The 26,524-nt window shown below is 33.7% G+C and overlaps 1 protein-coding gene across 1 annotated transcript; it reads right to left on the reverse strand.

Moving 5' to 3' along the window:
- Window positions 1-12,024: 12,024 nt before the first annotated feature.
- On the reverse strand, window positions 12,025-25,147 carry LOC113858995 (mitochondrial inner membrane protease ATP23-like). The gene is made up of 5 exons (XM_027491812.1): window positions 25,019-25,147; window positions 24,749-24,873; window positions 24,424-24,561; window positions 24,245-24,331; window positions 12,025-12,482 (listed from the first exon to the last, which is right to left on the reverse strand). Exons 1-5 carry the CDS (start codon window positions 25,110-25,112, stop codon window positions 12,351-12,353), a joined length of 576 nt encoding a protein of 191 aa, XP_027347613.1. The 5' UTR covers window positions 25,113-25,147; the 3' UTR covers window positions 12,025-12,350.
- Window positions 25,148-26,524: the final 1,377 nt, after the last annotated feature.

Consider the following 26,524-nt stretch of genomic DNA (forward strand, 5'->3'; position numbering starts at 1 on the left):
AAATGTAATAAAATCCAGATTTATCACTAACTATATTGAACAATTCGTATGGATCATTAGAGATTAATCCAAAAGGATACGTCTCTTCAAAATGCATCTTTTTGCATATTTTGGTCTTTAGTAATCGATTACATTAACTTCTAATTCATTACATAGTTCAAAATTTTAAAAATTGGCAACGATCATTTTCTGGTAATTGATTACATGAATGTGTAATCGATTACACAAATGAAATTTTGAACTCTAGGTACAACAATAGCATGGTAATCAATTATTATACACGGTAATTGATTACAATAAACCCAGAACTTGAAAGATTGAAGTTTTACCACTTTTAGATAGCTTTAAATCATCATTTACGCTTTCTTCATATCAAAATAATTATCTTAAAATTTATTTTGAGTAAAACTTGATTAATTTAAAAATGACCAAATAAACTTATTAAAGAGAAAAACTTTTGACAAATTTTTCTAAAATCTAAATGTTCTAACCATTTATCTTTACCATGTTGCCTATTTATCATCAAGGATCTTCATGCCATTGAGTTTTCTTCTTGTAATTTTTTTAGCATAATCAAAACCTACAATATACATATTCATAAGACCTGTTTCAATCTTTAAAGTATATATTAATAAGTATTTGTTTGCTCGTACAACTCCAACCCTAATCTTGACTTTGTAGACTTTTTAACCCATAAAACTTTTGATTTATTGAATTTTTTGGTCTATATGACTTTCTGACCCTAACTCGTGATTAAAGATAGGTTTAGACCAACTAAGCTTTCTTGTTATTGGATTTGAAATTTTTAAGTGAATAAACATATATTTATTATTAATTTTAATTAAATATTTTATAATATTAATCAATTTTGAATGAATAATGATTGTATTTTTGGTTTACACATTTACTGCAACAAAATATGCTAGGATATAATATGCAACAAAAGGAAAAAAGCAAAGTCAATTTGACCACGTGGTCCATAGCCTAAAATAGTCTATAAAGTCTCTTGATTATACACGGTGGTAGAAAAGAAAAATGAAGAGTGAATCGGGAGCTGACAAACGAAACAAACACAAACAGATTATCATAACCTTTTTTTGTAAAGGATTAATGATATTCTGCATTACCGCTCCTAGGTCAAATTTATTTATGAGCTAGTACATATATAGTATAGGAAATATATTTTTTCAGTAGATTAAACTCTAACATCTTAATCAACAAAATAGCAAAGCCTCAAGGGCATTTTGATATAATCCAAAAAATTACATAATCTGAAAATTTATATATATATATATATCCGAAAGATTTAGGAAGACCAGCTAAGATTTTTTCTTTCCAAAAAGGTTGTTGGCTGTCTTCTCTGGTATAAACCCTAGTTAAGAAAGTATCTTCATACCACTTATAGCATCTAAGGTATTACACTTAAGATTTGATAAAAGCTCAGCAGATCTATCTCTCCAAACAGAAGGATCTCCTAAGAAATGTTGAGCTATAGTGTATAAAAGTGTATACACAACATCAGGGAGTTGCTCACTATTGTCAATAATGGCTTTTCCTTTATTATCAAGTTTGACAGCAGAGAAGATACTTTCTCTATCTGTTTTGGTAAGATAATTATCCCACCAACCTTTGAGTTGGCTAGTAAAACCAGCTACCAGAATATGGACAATAGTATCTTCTAGGTAATTATGGTTAGTGAAATTACCTAAGGCTATAGTGGACATATTCTGAAGAGTAGTAATAATATTATACTCCAATTTGCCATCTATGTTTCATTCGTAGAAATTATTAGTATTGAAACTCTAGTGGGTATTATCATGAGCTTCTTCAAGGATAAGGTTAGGAGCAAGAGCTCTATTATAATAAAGCCTAGAAGAGGATTTCCAGTTATTAGTGTTAACTGGATTAATTTCTAAAACAGAATATGTTTCAGAAAATTGCTCAGAATTGGTTTAGAAATGGCATTGATAGTTTTGGAAAGAGACCTAGTTTTTGGTCTAGCACTAGACTCTTCAGAAGCTTGTGGAGTATCAGGAACAACTGTGAGCATACTAGAAATTTTGCTAATAAGCTCATTCTGGTTAATTCCTAAAGATATGGTTTTCTCTTTTTGCCTGAGCTCACGAATTTTCTCTTTTGCTTTAGCACTAATCTTAAAAGGTTTGAATAAAGGTTTTTCAAGGGAAGTTGAAGAAGATGCTTCTTCATCTTTTTGATTATTAGTAGAAATCTTTTCTCCACTAATTTTATCCCATAAGACTTGAAGATATTTGTTGGTGTAATTTGCCTGTTCCATAAGGCCTTGGATGTCACTGGGAGTGATCGACTCATCAGTATTTTTGGTTTTGAAAGGAGTAGCCATAACTGGATCGCCACTGTTATCTTTTAACTTAGGCAATTGGATTTGAGTTGAAGGAGGAAGATTACTTTGAACAATTTCTCCATCTTTAATCTGCCAAGAAATGACATTAGCGGAAGATGTACTAATAACATCTTCCTGCCATGAATAATCTAACTTGTTTTGAATGGTATAAGCATGAAACCAATCAAAGAAAGGAATATTGTGTTCAACATTTTTGAGAAATTTATAAAATTTCTCTTGAATGTCAGATCTATTATTACCCTTATAATTATGGAAAAAATCATTCTCTTTGAGGTTTCCAATCCTCAGAATAGAAATATTTCTTAAGGGTTTCCTTATCAATAATGAATTTATGAGACAATATCATAAGACTCATTTAGGGAGGAATAAGTTGGAGATTGGATACTCTAATTTTCATCTTCTTTATCAGAAGTTGATAAACAGTTCTAAGCATATTAGAAGAAGTATCTAATCCCTGAAGATTTATAGAAGGATCATGAGCTACAGATCTAGGTATCTCAGATCTAAAAGTTTGAGATCTGGAAGAGAAAGATCTCCTCACAGAGGCAAAATCAAATTGTCTGCTGTAAGCATCAATCCTAGAGGAGAATGAATTTCTCCTATTGAAAGTTATTTCAACTTTTCCAGAATTATCTTAGGAAACTTCTTGAATTTGGGATACAGGTCTGGGAATAGAGGGTTTGACTTTGTCCATAACCCATTTATTTGGGAGAGTAACTTTATCATACTTGATGATTCTTGGGAGAGAGACATTAGCCTTTGTCATATCAGTGATAAACAAGGTAGTCTCACCTCTCTGGGGTTGTAAGAGGACTTTAGAAGCATAAGAATTCATAATCTTGTATTGAATCCTATAAATTAAAGCTGCGAGAATAGATCTCTCTTTCATGTCTAACCCATGAAAGCGTATATTGAGAAACAGAGAGTCAAGAATGTTAGGATCTAAAAGACTCACTGTCTTATTAGGGAAACAATTGAAGTAAATCGGTCCTTGGCCGAGACTGGTTCCAACAGTTCCTATAAGGGAATCATCAAATCTGTAATAGTCCAGTCATCCATACTTTGATTGATCTCTTCGAATCTAACCTCTCTCTCTCTCTATATATATATATATATATATATATACACACACACACACACACACAACGTTTACTCTACGAGGAGCTCAAAATATAGGTGTTCAAATAATAATAATTACATTTCTTGAAAACTGTAGTTAAACAGTCTAGACCTATCACTAAAATCTAAACTAACAAAATAATTAAAGCTACAATTTTCTCTCAAAAGTACGTCGACTCTGACGTCTCTTAACCAGACATTCCAGCTTGAGAAGTAGCTCAACACTTGTTATATCTGCTCACGTACCATAGTACAATCATCACAAAACACACACAAACATAGACAGAATGCAAGGGTGAGCTTACGAAACAACAACCATGATTATCCTAATCAAAACCTATAAATAGACTAATAAGGTTCTGAATTAATAGGTGATTAGACACTTTGAGTTTTTGAGATTTAGGCAAAATAAGACTCCTTATTTTTACTTTTTCTCTAAGTCTCTCGTTTTCTTCTCATCTGCCTATGGATTAAGTGCTTCGATGGAAGTGATTGCTAGTGCATTGCAACACAGACAATGAGCAGCTCCTGGCAGGCTTCGAGATGAGGGCAGGGAGTGATTGTCGGTGCAATGTGGCACGGACAAGGAGCGGCTCCCGGTGGTAAGGGACACATGAAATAATTGAACTTATACCGGAATGAGAGGGATCCAGAGAATATGTATACAGTTGAGGATAGCTTAAAGGAATTGATTAGGACTACCTATACCAACAAAATGCATTTACTTTTCGGTGACCTAAAGAACTTCAAAATTAAGCGTGCTTAACTTGGGGCAATTATGGGATGGGTGACCTTCTGGGAAGTTCTTAGAAAGTGTGTGAGTGAGAACAAAGTACACTGAAAAGTCTTGTGTTGGTTTGTGGAGATAGTCGTCAGTCTTGAATAAGTTACACAGATAGAGGCACTGAAAGTAATTAACTCCTTCCAACACTCAGATCTTAAATGTTCTTGAGGGCTAGCATATATTGAAGATAATATCCACTCTTTAACACCATAATTACTAATTTTTAAGTGAATAATATATTTGATTTTAGCCAAAACTAAAACTTTAACCTTATTAGTATTCCATAGGCACTAGATGCCACTTGAAAATCTATTGACATCCACTTTATCATGACCATTCATATTTATTTTATGAATTATATTATTAGCTTTTTCCATATTAACCCTGGGTTTAAAGGAGTTATGAACTCCAAGTTGTAGATACTAATTAAATTATTAACAAGTTTAGAGAAACTTTTACCCTTTGTCCCTCTACAATTCTAAAAATAAACAATTCATAGGAAAACTAAAATAAAGTTCATAGTTCATCTAAGAGACGTTGGGGTCTAGACTCATAGGTATTGTGGTCACTATTAGAAAGATTAGAGACCTCTATTTTAAGGTCAACTACTTTAGAAAATACATCTATTTCCATAGAAAAGTTTGTGTTAGGAGGTCTATCAGAGGGTTCACTTACCTTAGACTTAGACTCTTGCCAGCATCTAGTCATATTAACCCTTTGGTATATCCTGGATAAAGCTATCTTTACTAAGATCTCTCTGCATCCCATGCATTATCCTAAAAATTTCCTTTTCCTCATGGTTATTTTTATCATGGACCTTGCCTTTAGTAATGGACAATTCCAAGACATCATCCTGGGGTTTAGTACCCTTGTGCCCCTTTCTTATTAGGGTTGTGCTTATGTTTAGTTTTAACAAATTTTTTAGGTTGGTTATACAAGTCTACCTCATTACTATTCATCCCATGGGCCTTAGGATTAACTGAATTAGGCTGGTCTAAGTCAACTTCACACTTACTACTCTGGTTGGTTGCAAGCTCATAAGGAATGGGTTCTGAACCCATATTCAGGTTATTATTGGAATCACATAATATATCAAATCTTGAACTTAAAAGAGACCTTTTACTTTTACTAATATTGTGGTTTAAGTTTTGTACTATCCATGATTGACTTAGTTGTTTCCTCACATGCCTTTTAACCAACTTCCAGGGGCCAAATTTGCCTTGATCCACTAGTTGTTTAATTTCCTAATCACACTGGACCCCCTCCATATGATGATTAAAAGGAAAACTAGTCACTCTTTCCTTATCCGCTACTGGTTCATTATTAGAATTGACAATAAGTCAGTATGAGATGGGCTAGGAATATAGGTTTTAGGGCAAGATTCCTGCCTATGACCATATTTGTAACGCCTCAGATTTATTAATAATATTGGATTATTAATATAAGTATGAGTATTGTTATTTGAATGCGTATCCGAATTATGTTGAGGGTGCGAATGTGCATATATGTGAATTATGTAGATAGATATGTATATATATGAGTATAGATGGAATTGTTGACTTATAGTTGGATTGAAAATGCTTGAGAGTATGGGCTAATATGTGCTGCAGGGACATTCTCACTATAGCGAAAAGGTTGCAGGAGATATAGGTGCCTCTGTTGTGTTTTTGCTATAACGAAAGGCTCCTTGTTGTAGTAAGATGGCAACAGAGATGGTGTTTTATAGGTTCAGTCTCGCTGTAGCAACAGGGTCTCGTTGTAGTGAGATTATGCAGAAAATCAAGTGCAGTTTTATCTAATATTTTTACTGTAGCGAGAAATGCCTCGCTACAGTAAGAGATGTCTCACTATAACAAGAATATTGTGACTTTTGGGGTATTTAAGGAGTTTAGGGTTTAAAAAAACATAATTTTCACTCTTCCCTTCATCTCTCCTTCGATTCTCTCAACCCCTCACCATATTTCACTGATTAAATTACCTCCAAAGTTGTTTGTGCCCTAAATTGAAGATTGAGATCATGTTTTGGGTATTTAGAGGTACGTTTTCTAAGCTAGGATTTTCGTTTTCACCCTTTCTCCGTTCTCCTTGGTTTCTAATGGATTATTCCATGTATTTAGGACAGAAATTTGTGAAAAGGGGACGTTCTAAAATTGATTTCATCGTGGGTTTTTATTCCGAGGTAAGGGGGAAATCTACCCTATCTCTTTGTGTTGGAATTCATTTATATTGTTATGTATTGGAATGTGATTGAGATAGAACGTAGGAAGATGTGTATTTGGATAAAAATAACTTGATTGTAATAGGGCTATGATGAAAATTTTGTGTGGAACTTAGTGTGATTGATATTGAGTAATGTGTGTGATGAAAGTGGTTGAGTGTGTGTATACATGGCATGATTGAGAATATGGGTGAATGTATGTGAATGACATGATAAATGTGAATGTAACTGTGTTTGGAATGATTGAAACTATGAATGGTTACAGCGATACACTGATGGTGTGGAATATGGGGGCGGTAGAAATACCTTGGAGAAAATAAGGTAGTGGTGACACCAACAGTGAGTGATGAACAAAGATTTGTCGCTAATCTTCATCAAAATATTAATAGAAATTAATGTAATACTAGGGTGCTAACCTAGGTCGTCCTCTTGTGAATCATTGGATGAGTGACTAAATATCAAATATGTGGTGTGCAGTGTATTTAGAAAACAAGTAAAAAAAGGGGGAGTTTTGTGGTTTAGAGTACAAATTACTCAGGTATAAAATTAAATTGCAAAGTTCAATCAATAAAACGTAGTAACCCCTAGTTCATTCATATAGGCTATATCCCTATTCCTCTCAAGATTTAATACTCTTCATCTCCTCCCAGAATTAGGTTAATTTAACAAGCAAAAATCAATCTTATGTTTCCATACGAATTAACCAATTCAATAGACTCCAATATCTCATCCCAAGATTATGCAACCTTAGAAATAAACCCAGAATTAAGCAATTCAAGCTTAGAATCTCATTAAAACGAATTAGGGTTAATTAAGCAATGTCTCCCTCATTCAACTATTAATTCAATTCAAGAGATTAGGAAAAAGAAATTCATGAAAGAAAAGGAATTATATTAACATTCAAAATCCAGGAATTCAAGAATCTAAGTCAACTCTCTAGTGATTACAAAAGGTTTAGCCCTCGATAAGGATGAGTCTCACAATTACTAAATGAAAGTGAAGAGAAATCAACAACATCAATGTAAAAATCAAAGAGAAGTAGGAAGAAAATGGAATTCAAACCTTAGGTTAGACCCTTGGCTGTCACCCAAGGCCGACCTAGGCTCTCCAAAGTATCCTAAAACCCTAAAATATCTAAAGTAAAAAGTTCTGCAAAAAGTCTCCAACCCTAAATGGTAAAAATCTATTTATAGTAAAGTTGACGTCTTTAAAGTAGTTACTCTCGTTCACAATAGTAAACACTCTCGAGCATAGTAATTACTATTGTTCACAAGAGTAAACATGCGCTGGGTCCTCAACTCTGGGGCTCTTTGGAGTATTTACTATCGCTTACGAGAGTAAACACGCACAGGTTTGGTGTTTCCTTTGGCTCTAGAGTGATCACTATTACTTCTGAAAGTGGTTACTCTGGTTTGTCCTTTGGAATTGGCTTTCTGGAATGATTACTATGGTGCCTGAGAGCGATTACTCTAACTTCATATTTTCGTAAGAGCCAAAAATTCATAGAATTTGCCTGAAATTTCATGCATAATTATTCAAATAATCAAAATTGTAAAATATATTTACAAAAATTAGTGTAAATAAGACAAAAATTAAGAAAGTTATGATAATTGACCTAAATGAGATTTTTATACTATTTACAATTTTTAAGTCCATTTTTCTGTTAAAAATTTATAAAAAGACAAACAAAATATCTATAAAACGTAGATTCATCAGTGAGCGTAGGTACACCACAAGCCACACACTCTTCTCCTGACTCGACCTCTAGCTAATACCTTTGTTAAGGGGCCCGTGACCGCACTCATTGTATTCGTGAGGCGGGAGTATTAATCGATGACCATCCATAGTGTGAAATTGAGTAAATTCCTAAAATTAAGAGTATCAGGAAACTGTGATCACAGTGCCACAATAAGCGTGACTAATGTGCAGTGAGCGCACATATGTGTGTGGGTTGATTTAAGGTGCAGTGAGTGCACTCATGTGTGAATTTGCGTGAACGATTGATGTGTGAACATGATAGGTACATTGGTGGAATGAATCGAGTAATACTTGCTCAAATGTATGTTTTAATTATATTAGGAACTGTCTTGGACTATGAAAGGTGAGTCTCTAAGTTATGTTTGTGATAGTGTAGATGACTCACCTTTACATTTATTTTTTAGGTAACCAAGATGATCAGCATCAAGCTCAGTGAAGGGATGGATGATACTGCTATAGGACTTAGAAAATTATTTTTTTAAAATTGTGATGTATTCAATAGGTCCTGTTGCTTTATTTTGATTTAAACTTGTAATTCATCCCATATTTTGAAATATTTTATTGAAACTCTGTATTTGGAACTATTCAAAGTGGAATTTTATTATTCTCATTTTAATATGAAAATGTCTTATTGAAAATTATTTGAAAATAAATTAAGGTATTACAATATTTACCACACCTGCAGCAAATAAAATGAAGTCCTTCATATTCAATCTTAAACTCCTGGCATTAGAACTTTAAAGGAGGGAATAAGCTTTTTCCTGAGATCCAGCTCTACAAAAATTCTAGCAAATCTACCTCTAGACAATAAAGAGGTATAAGGATCGACTTTCAACATTGATCCAAGATAGGTTCCTACTTGCCACAAGAATTTCTCATTATATAACTCTAGGGGTATATTAAGGATGCGCACCCAGGCAATGATTTTCCTGAGATTATTTACTTGGGGCCTAAATAAAGGCCTCCACCTTCGAATAAGGAGATGATGGTCAAGAATCAACCAAGGTCCCCTCAAAGAGAGAAAATTTGTAATCATCTATATTCTCAAACTTAATTAAGAAGAAATTATATTTAAACTAAGATTTTCAATAGACCATTTTTCTTACAAATATTCTCCAATTTTTTATTCAAATAGTTAAAACTAACAAATTTGCCTAATAGTTTTACTATTAAGTACCTTTCCATGAAGAGCACTAAGTCTCGTAATAGTCTAAAGCAATTTTTAGGTTTGGACAGAGATCTTGGTTATTGTCGTTGATTATATTAGAATCATCTTCATTAGGAAAAAATATTGAAGTCTTGCATAAAATATTTAATAATTTCATTGTATACTAAAATGAGATCTAAATTTTTAGATTCTAAGACGTTGTCTTTGTATGACATGAAAACAGAGATAAGGTTAAAAAATACCTGGGATTGATGACAAATTAAGGAGATTCTTCTTGCATCTCTATCTCCAGAACTTTAGTGAATGAATCATACTCTACTTTCACCTTTTTCTTGCTTTGGTTCATGAGATCTTCCTCTTCAGGCGAGCATTTCTCTACCTTAAGGCACTCCATTACATATCTGGTCCCCTGGAGCCCGTTCTAAAGAAGAAGAAAAATCTCTTTAGACAAACTTGTAGTCTGCTTGTGAAGCAGCAGCGCCGCGCATGCAAGGACCCTTAAAAAGAAGGGAAACCCAAATAGAGACGCAAAAGAATGCTTTTCTCTCTCTGACAACTTTTTCATGACCGTATAATTAATTTTTTATTACAATATATATATATATATATACATATATTAAATTATTAAATAAAATGTAAACAATTAAATAAATTATATTAATTTGTTAAACCCTATAATAATTAAATAATATTACATCATTTCTAGTTATATTTTTTAACGATTTTGTCTTCTCTAAATAAAATAAATCAAATATTATTTATAAATAAAAACATTAATTACATGACAATTTTATATGCACTTGTATTTTGTTACATCATTTTTATATTTGTATTATTTATAAATTTATTTTTTTAACACTTTAGCACATTTATATTTAAATTACAAATATAAAATTCCATAATTTTTATAACAATTTAATAATTTTTTATGCTTCATTTAATTATATTAATTATTTCTACATTTTTTAATTTTTAAATTTATTTTTAATAACACAATCACTTTTTAATGTTATTATTTACATAATTTCTACACTTATTTTTTTTAAAGTTATTTTAAATTAATTTAATATTTTTATATTTAATTAACTACTAAAACAATACAAAAAATTATTTAAAAAAATACTGCCCATAAAATGTTTTACACTTTATATCTTTTTTACATTTTTTCCCTATTTTTGTTTAATAAAACAATTATTACAAAAATAAATTACTACCAATAAATTATAATTTTTTACTAAATTTTAATTTGACAATAGATAAATATTAAATAATTAATAACTAAATTTACTAACTTCAGTTATTGACTTCTCCCACTCTCCTACGTGAATTTATAATTTTTTTCTTGGAAGAGTATATATAGCAACTAAAAATTAGATAATAGGATGCTTTTACAATCATAAATTAATAGATATAACACTATCTTGTGACACATGTCACGCACTTTCACACAATAGTGCTAAGACACTTTGACCATTAACATTATTATTAGCCTCTTTTATCCTATACTTCTTTGGTGATGAGACATGTCAACTTCTAGTTGTGTATTAGAAAGTCTAGAACAATAATATATTAAAATAATAATAATAATGTGTATTAGAAAGTCTAGAACAATAATATATTAAAAAAAAAATTGTTATTGTTCATACAAATATAATACTAGTATTGAGTTGACAAAAAAAAAAAAAAACACTTAACAGAGAATTAATTTTAAAATAATTTTATCTTAAAAATTAATTTTTAAAATTGTATTATTAATATAAAAAAGGCCAATTTTTGCTTGCTTCTTATATGACACATCAGTATTGATCAATTTTAATAGAAGAGTTGGTAGTGGTTTAGAGTTGGAGAAAATATTTTTCTATTTAATTTTTTATTTATAATTATAAAAAAATCATTTTATTTTTGTATTTTTATTTTAAAATATTTGTAGAAGAGGCAGTAAAGCACTTATTTTCCTTGTTTCTTATACAAATATTTAAAAACATAAAAAAGAGGGGAAATGTAATATTTTATGATTAAAAATATATATTTTAAAATTAACTTCAATGACATCGTAGTTTCTTATGATTATCTTTTAGAAAAACTTATATAACATCAATAATCAACACTTTTTATTTTCCTACTTTCGGTGAGTCTTACTGTTTCGGTGTAGAAAATAAAAATAGACATTCTTCAAAGAAATATCTAATTCTATTTTTACGTATCTATTACCACTTTAATTAAAAAAAATCATTTAAATATCTTTAAATTAATTAAATTAATAAAAAAACATTTTAAATGAAAGTCACCATAGACGTACTCTATCTAAATCCAACTGAGTGCTGCAAAACCGATTAATTGAACAGTTCACCGGTGTATTTTTTTTGTCATGATTTATCAGTTGAATCAACTAAACCCACCAATTTTTTTATAAATTGGTTAAAATCGAAGGCTCGTCACTTCTCTTTTTTCTGGGGATGAAAGGGCGTAAATGACCAAAGACACTACCAAAAACCACCTCTGCAGTACAACAGTAGAGGCACATAAAAATCCTCTTGGTGCCTCAAAATACTACATTGTATAAGATATAAACACTTGATTAACTCGTTAATAGGAAAGAACAACAAATTTATCACATTTAAGATGTATATAACTTGGTCATCATTACAAATAAACCCGTGCAACCCTCTCAAATTGAATCGCCAGGCTAAATCAACAAAACATAAATAAATAAAATAACTTCTATAATTTAGTGAGCAAAGTGCAAACAAATGTCCATTTAAATTCCATGTGGATAAACTAACAACAGATAGAGTTCTGCACCAAAGAAGTTAGCGAGCCTTCATTCTTCAATTTCATTCACATTTGCGACCACCTATAAAGGTTCCTAGGCCAAAAATGGAACCTGGTATAATAAATGCCAGTAACAATCACACAACTTTTAAGGAGCTCGGTCGTAAGGCTCTGTATCATTGTAACAAACATCCCATACAGATTCCATAAAAGCCTTAGCCACACCGGTGCAATATGGACTTGCAGACAATGATTTCAAAACTCTTCTTCTGATACAGTCCTTCAAGTGGCATAACATTAGTTCAGTATTGCACAAGTAACAGAAACAAAGTGTCTAAACACAAAACTATATCAGAACAAGAAGAAAATTAAATGCCACACTGGGACCACACATACTAAATGGAAAGAAATGCAAATTAAAGAATATTAAAAACTGAAACAGACTTCAGATTCCCCCTTTACACATTTCTTTTTTATCTCTCTTGTAAAGATAAAATATATAATACAACATCTAAGCCTTATTCCACTAACTGAGGTTGACTATATAGATCACACGATGCTATTGAACTCAGTTGAAAACCAATTTTTCATAAATTTGATTAATCAAAATGTCTCTTTTAATAACTTCTTCAAAAGTTCTTTTTGGTCTCCCACTCTCCCTCACTGATGCCTCTAAAGGTCTTCTTTGCAAGTGACCAAACAACTTTACCATTTTCAATCATCTTTTTAATCAAGTTAGAAGAACTTTGGGTTATATGAAAGAATTGGTCAACTCACCCCACCATCAGACCTCAGTTTTATCTATGGTAATGGATGGGTCTATGACAGTCGGTCTCAATTAGTTCGGTCAGCTCTCTACCCCTGTCAAAACTGCCAGAAGGGACTCTATATACACTGAATAGGAGACACAGTGCCAAAAAGGTGCTACCAGAAAAACTGGAAGCAGCAACAGCAGCACATGCCATAAAGGAAAACAGCATTTCCCATATTACAGTTCATGATCTGCAATCATGCACAGCAGTGCACTTTCCAAGGGAGCTTAGGGATCTCATTACAACTATAGCAGTGGTGATTATGCTTTGTTTCATGGCCAAAATATATGGAAGAAACAATAGCTCTAAAGGGGCATGGGAGCACTTACATAATTGTATTTGACCCAGGAGTGAAAGCTATTTTTGGGCTGGAGGGTGTAGTTGGCTTGATCATAATGCTTCAATTAATTGGAATCCCAATTGAACTTTCTTTGCAGCTGCCACAACTTTCACCTTGAGGACAAGGTTAAACTTTAGGGGAAGAGTATTGACAGGCAAACCCCATTAGTTAGTTTGTTGGGATTGATAGGCAACTCCCACAGTCATTAGTTAGTTTGTTGGGTGGGAACGGTTACCGAACACTTTTGTTAGTTATAGAGTTGTAAATAGATAGGATAGTATAAATAATAGGGAGGTGGAGAGAGAGGATTTGTTATTTGTGAGAGGAAATTATGGTCTTTTGGCATTGGGAGGTGCTACCCTCTGCTAGAAATATGTAATTATATTAAGGCTGTAAAGAAGAAAGGTTATATCTTTGTAATTACTTAAATAATGGTATAGTCTTATAGTTAATTCTTGTATTAATGACTCCTATTATAAATATATGTTCTACTATGTAGTTTAAACACACAAGTTCTTCTAATGCCTTTAGTTCCTCTTTCTTCTCAACATAGTATCTAGAGCCTCACAAGAAGCAACCCTAATCCATATTTACCTAGTGGTGGACCCATTGCCATCAATGCCAAATATTTTTTTTTGAAATCGTGTATACCTAGCAACCTTCATCCCTTTCTTTGTATACACTCACTCTACTTCTAGGTCTAAGTCAACCTCCTATATAATACCATCACCTCCAACGTCAACTGCTTTGCCTCCTTTAACTTTGCCTTTTGAGCTTGATCTTTCCATTGCTCTATGAAATGGTACTTGTTCTACTCGTAATCATTCTCCTAATTATGACTCCTTGACTTACCATTGGTTATCTCCTTGCCGCTATAAGTTTCATCCATGTCTTCTTTTTCTATTTTTAAGAATGCAAATGACACTCTTTCACATCCCAGCTCTAGCTATGATTGACGAGATATGTGCACTTCAAAGTAATGATACTTGGGATCTCGTTTTCCTTTCTCCAGGAAAATTTGTTGTTGGTTGTAAGTGAAAGTTGTAGCCAAACGATACACATAGGTCTTTGGCTTACACTATGGTGGCACACTAGCACTTTTTCCTAGTAGCCAAAATGGCATCCGTTTGACTATTTTTCACCATTGACCTCTTTATCAACTTTCCTTTAAGAATGGTGATCTTGCAAAAGAAGTATATATGAAATAGCTTCCTAGATTTGTTGCTTGGAGAGAGTCTTTCAGACTTGATTGTTATCTCCAGAAATTCCTATATGGACTCAAATAGTCTTCAAGGGCATGATTTATCAGATTTAGTACAATGGTCCATCAGTTTGGAACGTTTGGAATGAAACAAAGTGAAGGTGATCACTCAATTTTGTAGCATTATTCAGCCTCTAATTGTTTACTTGATTGTGTACATTGACAATATGGTCATTACAAAAATGACCACCATAGCATATTACAAGTAAATCAGCACCTCTGTCACTACTTTCACACGAAAGATCTAAACAGAATTTGATATTTCTTGAGAGTTTAAGTGGCACAATCTAAGAGTGAGATTGTGATTTCTTAAAAAGAAAATGAGATTGATAGAATCCAATGTTTAAACTGAATATGAAAGACTGTCTTTATTATTGAACTTAATCCCCAATGCTACACCAATGTGGTACAGATTAGGAATAGGAAGAATGATTACAAAATTCAATAACCTAAGGTGATTCGAGAGACCTCACTCTCCAGACCAGCCTATTCTATTCCAACTGAAAAAACTGAAAACTAACTATTTGTGCTCATATTTATTTACTAACAGAGCCAGCTGTCCATTATTAACAGAATTGGTTATTTACACTTTTATTTTTCTAACTAGTCTTCTTTCTCCTAGTATATACATGTTTGAATCTATCAATACCCCCCCTAAAAAGAGCCACCTTGTCCTCAAGGTGAAAGTCAGGGAAAGCGTCTTGAATGGAGCTAGCTGATTCCCAGCTATTCTCATGATCTGGCAGCTGCTTCCACTTGATAAGGACTTCTGTTTCACCTGCCACAGTTTGGCGGGTCTCCAGCAGCTGGTCAAGACTTACTTCCAATTCATACTCTGCAGACAACATAGGGGGTAGAGGTTGTGCTGTTGTAGTCGGATGAATGGCCTTTTTAAGGAGTGATACATGAAAAACCGGGTGTATACGACTGTTTTCTGGGAGCTGCAATCGGTAAGCTACTTGCCCAATTTTCTCCATGATCTGACAAGGCCCATAAAATCTGGGACTCAACTTAGCATTAGGCCTTCTAGTTAAAGATCTCTGTCTATAAGGTTGTAATTTCAAGAATACCCAATCTCCCACTTGATAAACAACATCACGTCTATGTTTATTTGCCTGCAATCTATTTTGATTTTGAGCTTTACACAAGTTATTCTGCAATTCCTTCAAAATCTCATCTCTTTGCTCTTGTAACTGGTTGACCTGCTCAATTTTAGATGGAATAGTAGTCCCTTTTAACAAAAGAGGAGGGTCTTGGCCATACAAGGCTTTGAAAGGGCTCATCTTGGTGGAAGCACTATAATTGGTGTTGAACCAAAATTCTGCCCAGCTCAACCACTCAGGCCAATGTTTGGGTTTAGACCCTGTCATGCAACGTAAATGTCTCTAAACAGCGATTTACCACCTCTGTTTGACCATCAGATTGAGGATGGTAAGCAATGCTAAAGTTCAGTTTAGTGCCAGCTTGTTTGAATAATTCCTTCCAAAAAGCACTCAAAAATATTTGATCCCTGTCAGAGACAATGGTGGAAGGAAACCCGTGTAGCTTTACCACTTCTTTCACAAAAGTTTGAGCTACCTCTACTGTTGTGAATGGATGACTGAGTGCCATAAAATGGGCATATTTAGTAAGCCTATCCACTACCACCATGATGGTATCTTTACCTTGAGCCTTGGGTAACCCACAGATGAAATCCATGGAAATGTCTGACCAAACCTGCGTCGGAATAGGCAGGGACTGCAATAATCCTGCAGGGGAGAGGGTCTCATGTTTATTTCTTTGACAAATTTCACACTGCATCACAAATTCTTTGATATCTTTCCGCATTCCCTCCCAATATAACACTCCAGCCACCCTTTTGAAGGTTCTGAAATAACTTGAATGTCCCCCGGTTGGTGAACTGTGGAGTTCATTCAGGATAGCTGGAATCCTCGAATACTGTTTAGGCAGAACCAGTTTTCCCTTGTAGTACAATTTGCCGCCTCTCATGGTGTACCCAATAGTTGTATTGGGATCAACTAGCAACTTCTGCATTATTGCTTGTAAGCTAGCATCTTTCTGAACTTCTTTATCCCAAGCCTCCCATTCATCAAATTGCAACACTGTCATTGTTGAAAACAGGGGTCTCCTGGAAAGTGCATCTGCAGTAGAGTTTTCTTTCCCAGGCCTATATTTAATCTCAAAGTCATATCCAATTAATTTAGAAACCCATTTAAATTGTTCCTCTGTCAGTAATCTTTGTTCAGTAAGGAATTTAAGACTTTTCTGATCAGTAACAATAGTAAAACGATTGCCCATTAAGTAGTGCCTCCACTTCTGCACGGCCTGCACCACTGCCATCAATTGCCTTTCATAAACTGACTTATTCTGCCCTCTCTCCGACAATGCTTGACTCCAAAATGCTAAAGGTTTGCCTTCTTGTAACAGGACAGCTCCTAAACCTTTACTCGAAGCATCGGTCTCTACAACAAAAGGTTTCCCAAAATCAAGGACTGTCACAATAGGTAGCTTGGTTATTGCTGTCTTCAACTCCTCAAAAGCCATTTGTGCTTCTCTGCTCCACTTGAACCCATCCTTCTTCAGTAGCTGAGTCAAAGGTTGAGCGATTTTTCCATAACCACACACAAATCTGTGGTAATAACCCGTTAAACCCAAAAATCCCCGTAACCCTTTGAGATCTTTAGGAATGGGCCAAAGTCACATTGCTTCCACTTTTTTCGGATCTGCTGAGACACCTTTCTCTGAAATAATATGGCCAAGATATTCTAAACTTGGCTGCCCAAATATACATTTCTTCTTGTTCACCTTTAATTTGTGTTCTTGTAACACCTTCAATACCTCTTCCAAATGGGACAAGTGCAGCTCAACAGTGGGGCTGTATATTAATATATCATCGAAAAAAACCAACACATACTTTCGAAGGAAGGGTTGAAGTACCTCATTCATGAGAGCTTGAAAAGTAGATGGTGCATTTGTTAAACCGAACGGCATCACTAAGAATTCGTAATGGCCTTCATGTGTTCAAAAAGCGGTCTTCTCCACATCTTTTTTTTTCATTAGAATCTGATGATAACCAGATTTCAAATCCAGTTTGGAAAATAATGTAGCTCCTCCCAATTCATCTAATAATTCTTCTATAACAGGGATTGGAAATTTATTGGGGATTGTGACTTTATTCAGAGCCCTATAATCTACACAAAATCTCCATCTCCCATCTTTTTTTTTCACCAGAATGATAGGGCTAGAATATGGGCTAATGCTAGGCCTTATAATCCTTGCTTTCAACATCTCTTGCACCAGCTTCTCTATCTCATTTTTTTGATAATGAGGGTATCGGTATGGCCTAATGTTAGGTATAGATGCTCCTTCCTTCAAATATATAGCATGATCATTGTTTCTGCTAGGAGGTAAGCCCTCTGGATCCTGAAATAACTCGTTGTAGTGCTGCAACATGTCCTCAATGAATGAAGGGATTGCCACTGTTTCTGCTGAAGGTTTAGTTTCTACTAATTTCACCAAATATCCTTCCTCTCTTCCTTTTAATTCTTGCATCATCATCTTCATTGAAGTTTTGGTTTTGGACAAAGTTAGATCTCCTACTAGAATTTGTTGCTACTGTCCCCTCCCAATGGTCAGAGTTAACTTGCCAAAATCAGCTCTAACTTCTCCTAGACCAGCCAACCATTCCAGTCCCAAAACTAAATCTGCTCCTCCTAGTTCAAATAGGAAGAAATCTTGATTAATTTTTAATCCTTGCAACTCCAGTATAAACCCTTTACACACCCCTTGACATTTCACTTTGTGTCCATCCCCTACCTCCACCACGTAAGGAAGAGTCTCTTCTTTGACTAGATTGCATCTTTTCATTAACTCAGGGGATATGAAGTTGTGGGAAGCTCCACAATCTATCAAGATTATCACCTTTTCCTCTCCTATCCTCTCCCATACCTTCCAAGAATTTCTAGCTGTCAGCCTAGCCATAGTTAACATAGACATCTGCAATGTTTTCTCAGCCCTTTTTTCTTCCTCTCCTTCCCATTCTACCCCCGTCACTATCTCTGTCCCCCCTGATTCCTTATCCTCTATCAGCAATATATGTAATTGCTTATTTTTGCATACATGGTTCAGGCCAAATTTCTCGTCACATCGAAAGCATAATCCCTTTTTAATCTTATCTTGCATTTCCTCATCTGTCAATTTTTTAAAAGCTGCACTTTTGTTTCTATTCCCTCCTTGATTATTACTGCTAGCACTGCTCACCATGTCAGAACTCTCCCCCTTCCCTTTATTGTTACTGAAATTTGATGATTGCATCCCTGTTTCTTGGGTATAACTTCTTGTCCCAACTTATGACCTTAACGAATTTCCTGTCTTGTTCCCTTGCTATGTTGCTGCTTTCATTGCAACCTGATTTTTTTCTTCCACCATTTGGGCTTTCATCATGAGTTCTGCCAAATTGTCAGGTTCGTGCAATTTTACCTCTGTTTTGATCTCCTCTTTAAGGCCGTTCAAGAAAATTCCCACCAAATAGTCTTGATTAATTCCCTTCAAGAAACCTGCATATTTCTCAAATTCTTCGACAAACTCTTCCACTGAATCTGTTTGCTTCAGCCCTAGCAAAACCTCGAAAGGGTTCTTCATTAGAGTTGGCTGAAATCGCCTTACTACCGCTGTTTTGAATGAATCCCAAGTAGGATTGGGATTGCAAGATTCCCACCATTGAAACCAATTCAGTGCCTTTCCTTCCATTGCTACCATAACTGCCTGCATTCTTTCTTCTTCTTGAACTCCCTTCAGTCGAAAATACCTCTCTAAACGATTCGTCCATCCATATGCCTCGTCACCCATAAAAATAGGAATTTCAAGTTTTCGCCATTGTGTATTCTTTATTAGACTCGATTGTTCTTGTGCTGAATCAGAATCTTTTTCATGACTGTAATCTCTTTCTGGACTGCGATCTTTTCCATGACTTTGATTCCTCCGCGACAATTCCCCTACAACTTCTGTGAGATTTGAAATCATATCTTCCAACTTCTGAAATCTTGCGTCTTGCACATTTTCTTGTAAATCACGATCACGATTCCAGTTCTGCAATGTGCGCTCCAAGGCTTCAACCCTTGCCTCCATTCTCGTTCTTCCCATGCATCAATTTCTCCCAAGATCGTCGTTCTGCACCAGGATCGGTGCTTTGATACCAGTTGATAGAATCCAATGTTTAAACTGAATATGAAAGACTGTCTTTATTATTGAACCTAATCCCCAATGCTACACCAATGTGGTACAGATTAGGAATAGGAAAAATGATTACAAAATTCAATAACCTGAGGTGATTCGAGAGACCTCACTCTCCAGACCAGCCTATTCTATTCCAACTGAAAAAACTGAAAACTAACTATCTGTGCTCATATTTATTTACTAACAGAGCCAGCTGTCCATTATTAACAGAATTGGTTATTTACACTTTTATTTTTTTTACTAGTCTTCTTTCTCCTAGTATATACATGTTTGAATCTATCAAAGATGGATATCTTAGAGGAAATATGGTTGACAGGAGTCAAACCTGATGATACTCCTATGAACCCTAATATCAATCTTCCATTGAGTCACATGAATCTCCTTTCAAACCAAAAAGGTACAGAAGATTACTTGAAAAATTAAGCTACCTGATTGTTACTCATCCAAACATCTCTTTTGCAATTGGTGTAGTGAGTCAACTCTTTAACTATCCTTGTGAAGGACTTTAGGATGCAGTAATTCACATCTTGAAATATATTAAAGGAACTTCAGGAAAAGATCGCTTAGATGAAGACAAAAAACACGCTCAAGTTGTGGAGTATTTGGATGCGAATTTGGCAGGATCTCCTAGTAAAACACTGAAGTACTATTTCAAACAGTGTAATGTTCATTTTAGTTGTTCTCTAAAGAAATAAGAGATTATGACTTCTATTTTCTTCCATTATTTGCCAATTTGAAAGTAAAATTTTGAATTTAATATTCAAATTTTTGTCATATAATAAGTCTTACTAGGAAGAGAAGGAAGAGAAAGATGTATAAATAAACAAGAGATGTCTACTAGGAATGTTCCCTTCGAGAGACAATGTACCAAACACCAAAGAGAGAACAAAAAGAAACCATCTTCCCAAAGAGATTTCTCTGCTGAATTCTGGAAAGACTTCTTAGACATTTAACTCAACAATATTTACTATATGTGAGAAGACAAAGTCAACACTGTTTATCAAATAACTCTGAGAAAGAATTTAATATTATTAACAAGCAAAATTAATTAATTGAAACTTTTGAGCACATTTTAGTCTTTTCCAAAACAAATTTTACAATGTACGGTTTGTAGATTTTCAAAGTATCAGGGTTAAAAAAGTGTATATTTAAGTTTGAGGAGGTGAGGTATAAGACATTTATTTTTATTCTCTTTTGCCAGCTGATCTTCGGATGAAAATTAATCAATTGAAAAATGATTTGGTTGGTATTATGGTAGATTCTTAGACTCTCCTCTTTTGCTTCATTTGCAGGTTTTCAGATTTCGGAGTGGCCTTGGGAGATCTGCATGTGTCATGTGTGGCAATCCTAGTGTTTTATTTTGGAACATATTGTTAAGAATAGATCATGCATGAGTGATTTTGGAGCTGTTTCATCATGGAACCTAATTGTTAAGAATTAAGATCTCCTTGGGGATTAGAAAGGGGTTTATTTCTCTTTAGGGGCTCAAACCTCCAATAACAATCATTAGGCATGTCTTTATTATTTGTGTTCCATATTCTAGTGCAAACTGTCATACAGTAGAAAGAGATTGAAGATAAGTTTTCTTTGGTTGTGTATCAGATGAGACTTGATCATCTGGTGAGTTAAGGTGTTGTGGACCTAAGAGGGAAGGGGCTACTAGTCTTGGTATATAAGAACATCACTCTTGTGAGAAAATGGCTACATGGTGATATCCTTTGGAACCTCTTTCACATTGCCATTGGGCTATCCAAAAATAATGGCACAGGCCAAGATGAGTGCGATGCCAACACAGTAATTGAGTTTATGTTGGAAATTTACCTCACATTGTTATGCTACCTTAATTCTGTCTTCATTGAATGTGGGTAATGGTTCCCTTTTCAGCTTTTGGATGAACAATTTGGTAGGTGGTTGATAGGAATTGTGCCTCGTCCTCTAGATGGGGAAAGGTCTATCAGCGTAGATCCAAGCCCATTAGGCCTTAATGTGTGAAGAGAGAATTATTTTGTAATAGAATCAGGAGTTAGGGGCAGATGGGAAAATTTGTAATAAGTTAGTAAGTGAAGATGGGAAGGACCGTGCAAGCTAATTCTGTTATATTGAGTGCTACTTGTATAGAGAGGGATCTGAATTGATATTTTAGGCCAGAGAGATTCTCTCATGCTGGAGGAGCATTGCTCTCAGAATTTCTTCATTTTTTACCCCTTTCTATTCTTTCTTCTTAGTATATTCTTGCTCTGCATTAAGAGAATGGACAATGGTAAAGCGGTTGACCTCAATAATATCCCTATAATTTGGAAAACATGGAAAAAAACAAAGACTGAAGTGGTTCACTAAGCTCTTAAATGAGATTTTGAAATCTAAGAATATGTTAGATGAATGGAGGAAAAGCACTTTGGTTCCTATATACAAGAACAAGGGTGATATCTAAAATTATACAAACTATAGAGGGATTAAACTACAAGAAGAAATTGAGATTGTAGAAAATCAGTTTGGTTTTATGCCAGGACTATCTACAACAAAAACTGTATATCTTTTACGAAAGATGATGAAAAAATATTGCTACAAAAAAAAGAACATATGATTTTTATTGACTTGAAAAAGGCATATGATTGGGTACCAATAGAAGTGCTATAGAAAGCTTTAGGAAAAAAAAAAGGTTTGTAGCATATATTTGAACTATACAATACATGTATAAAGGGGAACTACATGTGTGAGAACTTCTGAAGACGTATTTAAGGACTTTCAATAGGAATAGGTTGGCTTTGAGCCCTTACATATTTAATCTAGTCTTAGATGTGCTTACAAGTGACATACAAATATTATCCCTTAGTGCATGCTCTTTGTAAATGATATATTGTTGATTGAAGATTCAAAAGAAGAGGTTAATGTTAAACTTGAGTTATGGAAGAAGACTTTAGAATCAAAGGATTTTCACTTGAGTAGAAGTAAGACAAAGTATATGCATTATAAGTTTAACAAAAAATAAGATAAGAATCATGTGTTAGAAGTGAAAATTAGAAATAATGTTATACTAAAAGTTTCCAAATTCAGTTACTTGGATTCAATTATACAAAATAATGGAAAAAATAATGAATATGTTACTCACAAAATACAAGTTGTATAGTTAAAGTGGAAAAATGCATCAAGAGTTATTTGTAACAACAAAGTACCTATTAAGTTGAACGAAAAGTTTTACTGTATTGCAATACGACTACCAGTTATTCTATAGGGTAATGAATAATGTTGGGCCTTAAAGAACAATATGAGAAAAAAGTAGAAGTGACAAAAATGAGAATGTTGAGTTGGATAAATTGACACACGAGAAAAAATAAGATACAAAATAATAGTATACGAAAGAATATTGGAGTAGCACATATAGTAAAAATGATGACTAAAAATCATCTGAAATGGTTTACTCATGCGCAGAAAAGACCTTTGAAGGCATACCAATAAGGAGAGTGGATTATATAATTCTTAGTACAATAAAATAGGGTCGAGAGAGACCCAAGAACCTTAGACAAAGTTATTAAAAGAGACCTTTTTTTCAACCAAATTTTTAAAAATTTAGTTTTTGATCAAACTCAATAGTGCATGTGTTCTATGTAACCGACCCCACCTAATGAGATAAGGCTTAGTTGTTGATATTGATACTTGTGGACTCTCATAGGTAAAGTATTTTATTTGAACTGAAATGCTTAACAGAATGAATACTAATGATACTCGTTGCAGGTTCATAGGCTACATAAGAGTTAAGACTAATTCCGTTCATAGGTGTGTTATGTGAGGTGCAAGCTTAAACTCAATTCCCCATCCAGTATTACTTTGTTCTGTTGATGTATCTTCGTGGAATTCATTATTTTGTTTCCCCTTTTGGTGAACGCCGGGTGTGCCTTACGTCATTGAACAAATTTCTAAGGACCAGCTTTAATGGTTTTGGTGGAACTAAAGAAGCAGTGCTTTTGTGACAATGTGCAACCTATGCTACAGTTAGGTGCATTTGGTTGGAGCTAGCTAATGTATCTTCAAAGGGGGTTTCATATAGCTTTGCTTCTATATTCTGTGTTTTCCTTCTTTGTTAAAGTGCAACCCTTGTCCTTCCATCCTTTTGTAATAATCTTCTCTTCAACTAAATGAATTATTTTCTTTTGCAGAAAAAAAGAAGTTACTTCATTCTTGATGTTCAAATTACCAATGCTGTTTCAAATAATAATTACAAGACTTTTTAGACTAAGGCCTCTTCCAAATACATTAATACTTTACCCCTTTTTTATAATTGATCACTGGATTTAAAAAGATAAAACAAACAAAGAAAAGCTGCTACACATTATCTCTGAAAACATTCAACCGAAGTAAATGGTTTGTATAAAATAGAAAGGAAAACATTAGTGTACCTGCTCATGCCCTTTGATCTTCAGAGAACCCATTTTAAGAAGTTCCCGTTTGAAATGACAATCACCACTAAGATGACCAGCTCTTATCTGCTTCACATAATCATCGAGAAATATTAATCAATGGACACTAAGATCCATCAAATATAACACAGGTAAGGAACACGTTGCCACATAGGAACCTCGCTACAAGCGTGGTGAGCACAACTACTCCAATCCAAGTTTGCAGCACGACAATCATCGAATGCGTGAATTAGCTCATGCTTTAACACCTGGTTAACATCATCTTGAGATTCCATCTCGTTGCAGCACACAACTATCTGATACAAAAGCACACTAATATCATATTATATTATTCAACCACTATATTTGATAACTTAGCTTCATGAAGCGCGTGAATTAACATGCTCTGCTTTTCAAGCCACCATACACATTTTCGTACCCGAACAATTGAATGAATAAAATAGCATATGATAATTAACTGTATATCTAGAGAAAAATAAGTACCCCTTGACCCTGAGTGTAACCACCAGCTACACCAGCGTCGTCGCATTTAATAGCTTTGATGAAATTATCTCCTATAGAACACCCAGCTTTCTCCAAGTGTTCCTTCAAGAACCTCACCTTTGGAGCTGAGTCATGTTAATAGTCGAATCAAACGAAATAACGCTAATTAGAAGGTTGAAGTTTTGTTCCAAAAAACAGATGATTTTGTTAATCAAATAAGAAATTGAGGTTTGTGGTGTGATGTGGAAGAAAGAATGGTAAGAGTGATACAAAGGAGACTCTTATGAATCATGCGTTGGCACTGCTCCACAGTTGAGCCGCGGTTGCTGGGAAAGTCAAAGGAAATGGAATTGTCTTCAGTCATTCTTTTTCAGATGCAGCTCGAACTCCTCAAAACTCCGGGCCGAAATGCACCATCGTTTTATTTTACTTTAGGTTTAATTGCAATGTTCACTCGTGTAAATTTTATTTTCACTAAATTATAAATTTTGTAAAAAAAAAAAAAGTTATAACTAGTCTTTACTACTGTTATACGTTAGCTACGTTAAATTAAAATGACCAAAACGTTAAAAAAAAATTGTGTAAGTGCTTAAACATAAATGATAATTGTAGAGATTAAATTATAAATAAAAGTTATATTTTCAAATTTAAAAATTATAAAATCTTAAAAAGTTAAAAATTATATTTTAAACAAATTTATATGCAGTATAATTTTATATTCTAAAGATAATAAAATTAAAAAATTAAAATATTTTATAAAAATCGATATACAATAAAAAACTATAATAAAAATATTAATATTAATATTTTATTCTTTTATTACTAAAGATAAATATATAAAAAAATATTAATCTAAGTTTTTAGGTTGAATCTTGTTAATCTTGTATTCAAAACATATTTTATCATTGAATAATAAAAAAAAATTACTTTCTTTTATAGTATTACGTTAACCATAGTCCTTGAATTTAAACATTTAAATATTTTACTTTCTTTTGTAGATGATTCAGCTTCATCTTGACTTTGTAAGAGAAGAATAACATCTTTTTAATTCTTCTTCAACTTTTTTTTTTTTTTAGTCACAACTTGATAAGTAAGCTGCAATTTGTGATTTTTGATTCAGAAATTGGAATGTTGCTGGATCTACCAAATTTAATAATTTTGGATTTTTTCCAAAATATTCTGCAACACCAGATGATCCAGCATGGTCAGCATTGAACTGGTTCCACCATTTCACAAAGGAGTGTCTGTGAAGTATGGGAAGGGTTTCTTCATTTTCTGTCTTGCCATACCGGTACTGCCACGAGAATACCCAAGCTAAAGCAAAATCAAAAAACTACTTAAGATCTGCAAGAATTCTTGATTCTCTCAGATACATGTCTTTGTAGATCTTATATCCTTCTTTAACTGGTGTAGGAAGAATATCTTCAATTAGTCCAAAATAGCCCCACCATTGGAGAAACCAATTTGAAAAATCATAACTCTGATTCCTCTTAAAATATATTAACCAAGAATGTCGGTTAAGTTTATTTTGGAACCAGAAACTTCTTGTCCAGACATCAATATAATCTCAGTAATTATATCCTACTCGGTCAAAAGGTTGAGAAAACTTTTTGTAAGAATTTAAGTTTTTCTCAAAGGTTTTAGGTGTTAAAACTTTTAGAATCTGGATTATAGAATGTGTTATAATAGAAGGATCTTTTTTATCTTTGTAATGTTTGATAGAAACAGAATCTGAATCCACCAAAATGAATTCGTAAAATGAAAACCAGGTGGAAA

Source organism: Abrus precatorius, unplaced genomic scaffold (genome assembly GCF_003935025.1).
Source record: "Abrus precatorius isolate BTA unplaced genomic scaffold, Abrus_2018 Scaffold2, whole genome shotgun sequence".
Taxonomy (NCBI): Eukaryota; Viridiplantae; Streptophyta; class Magnoliopsida; order Fabales; family Fabaceae; genus Abrus; species Abrus precatorius.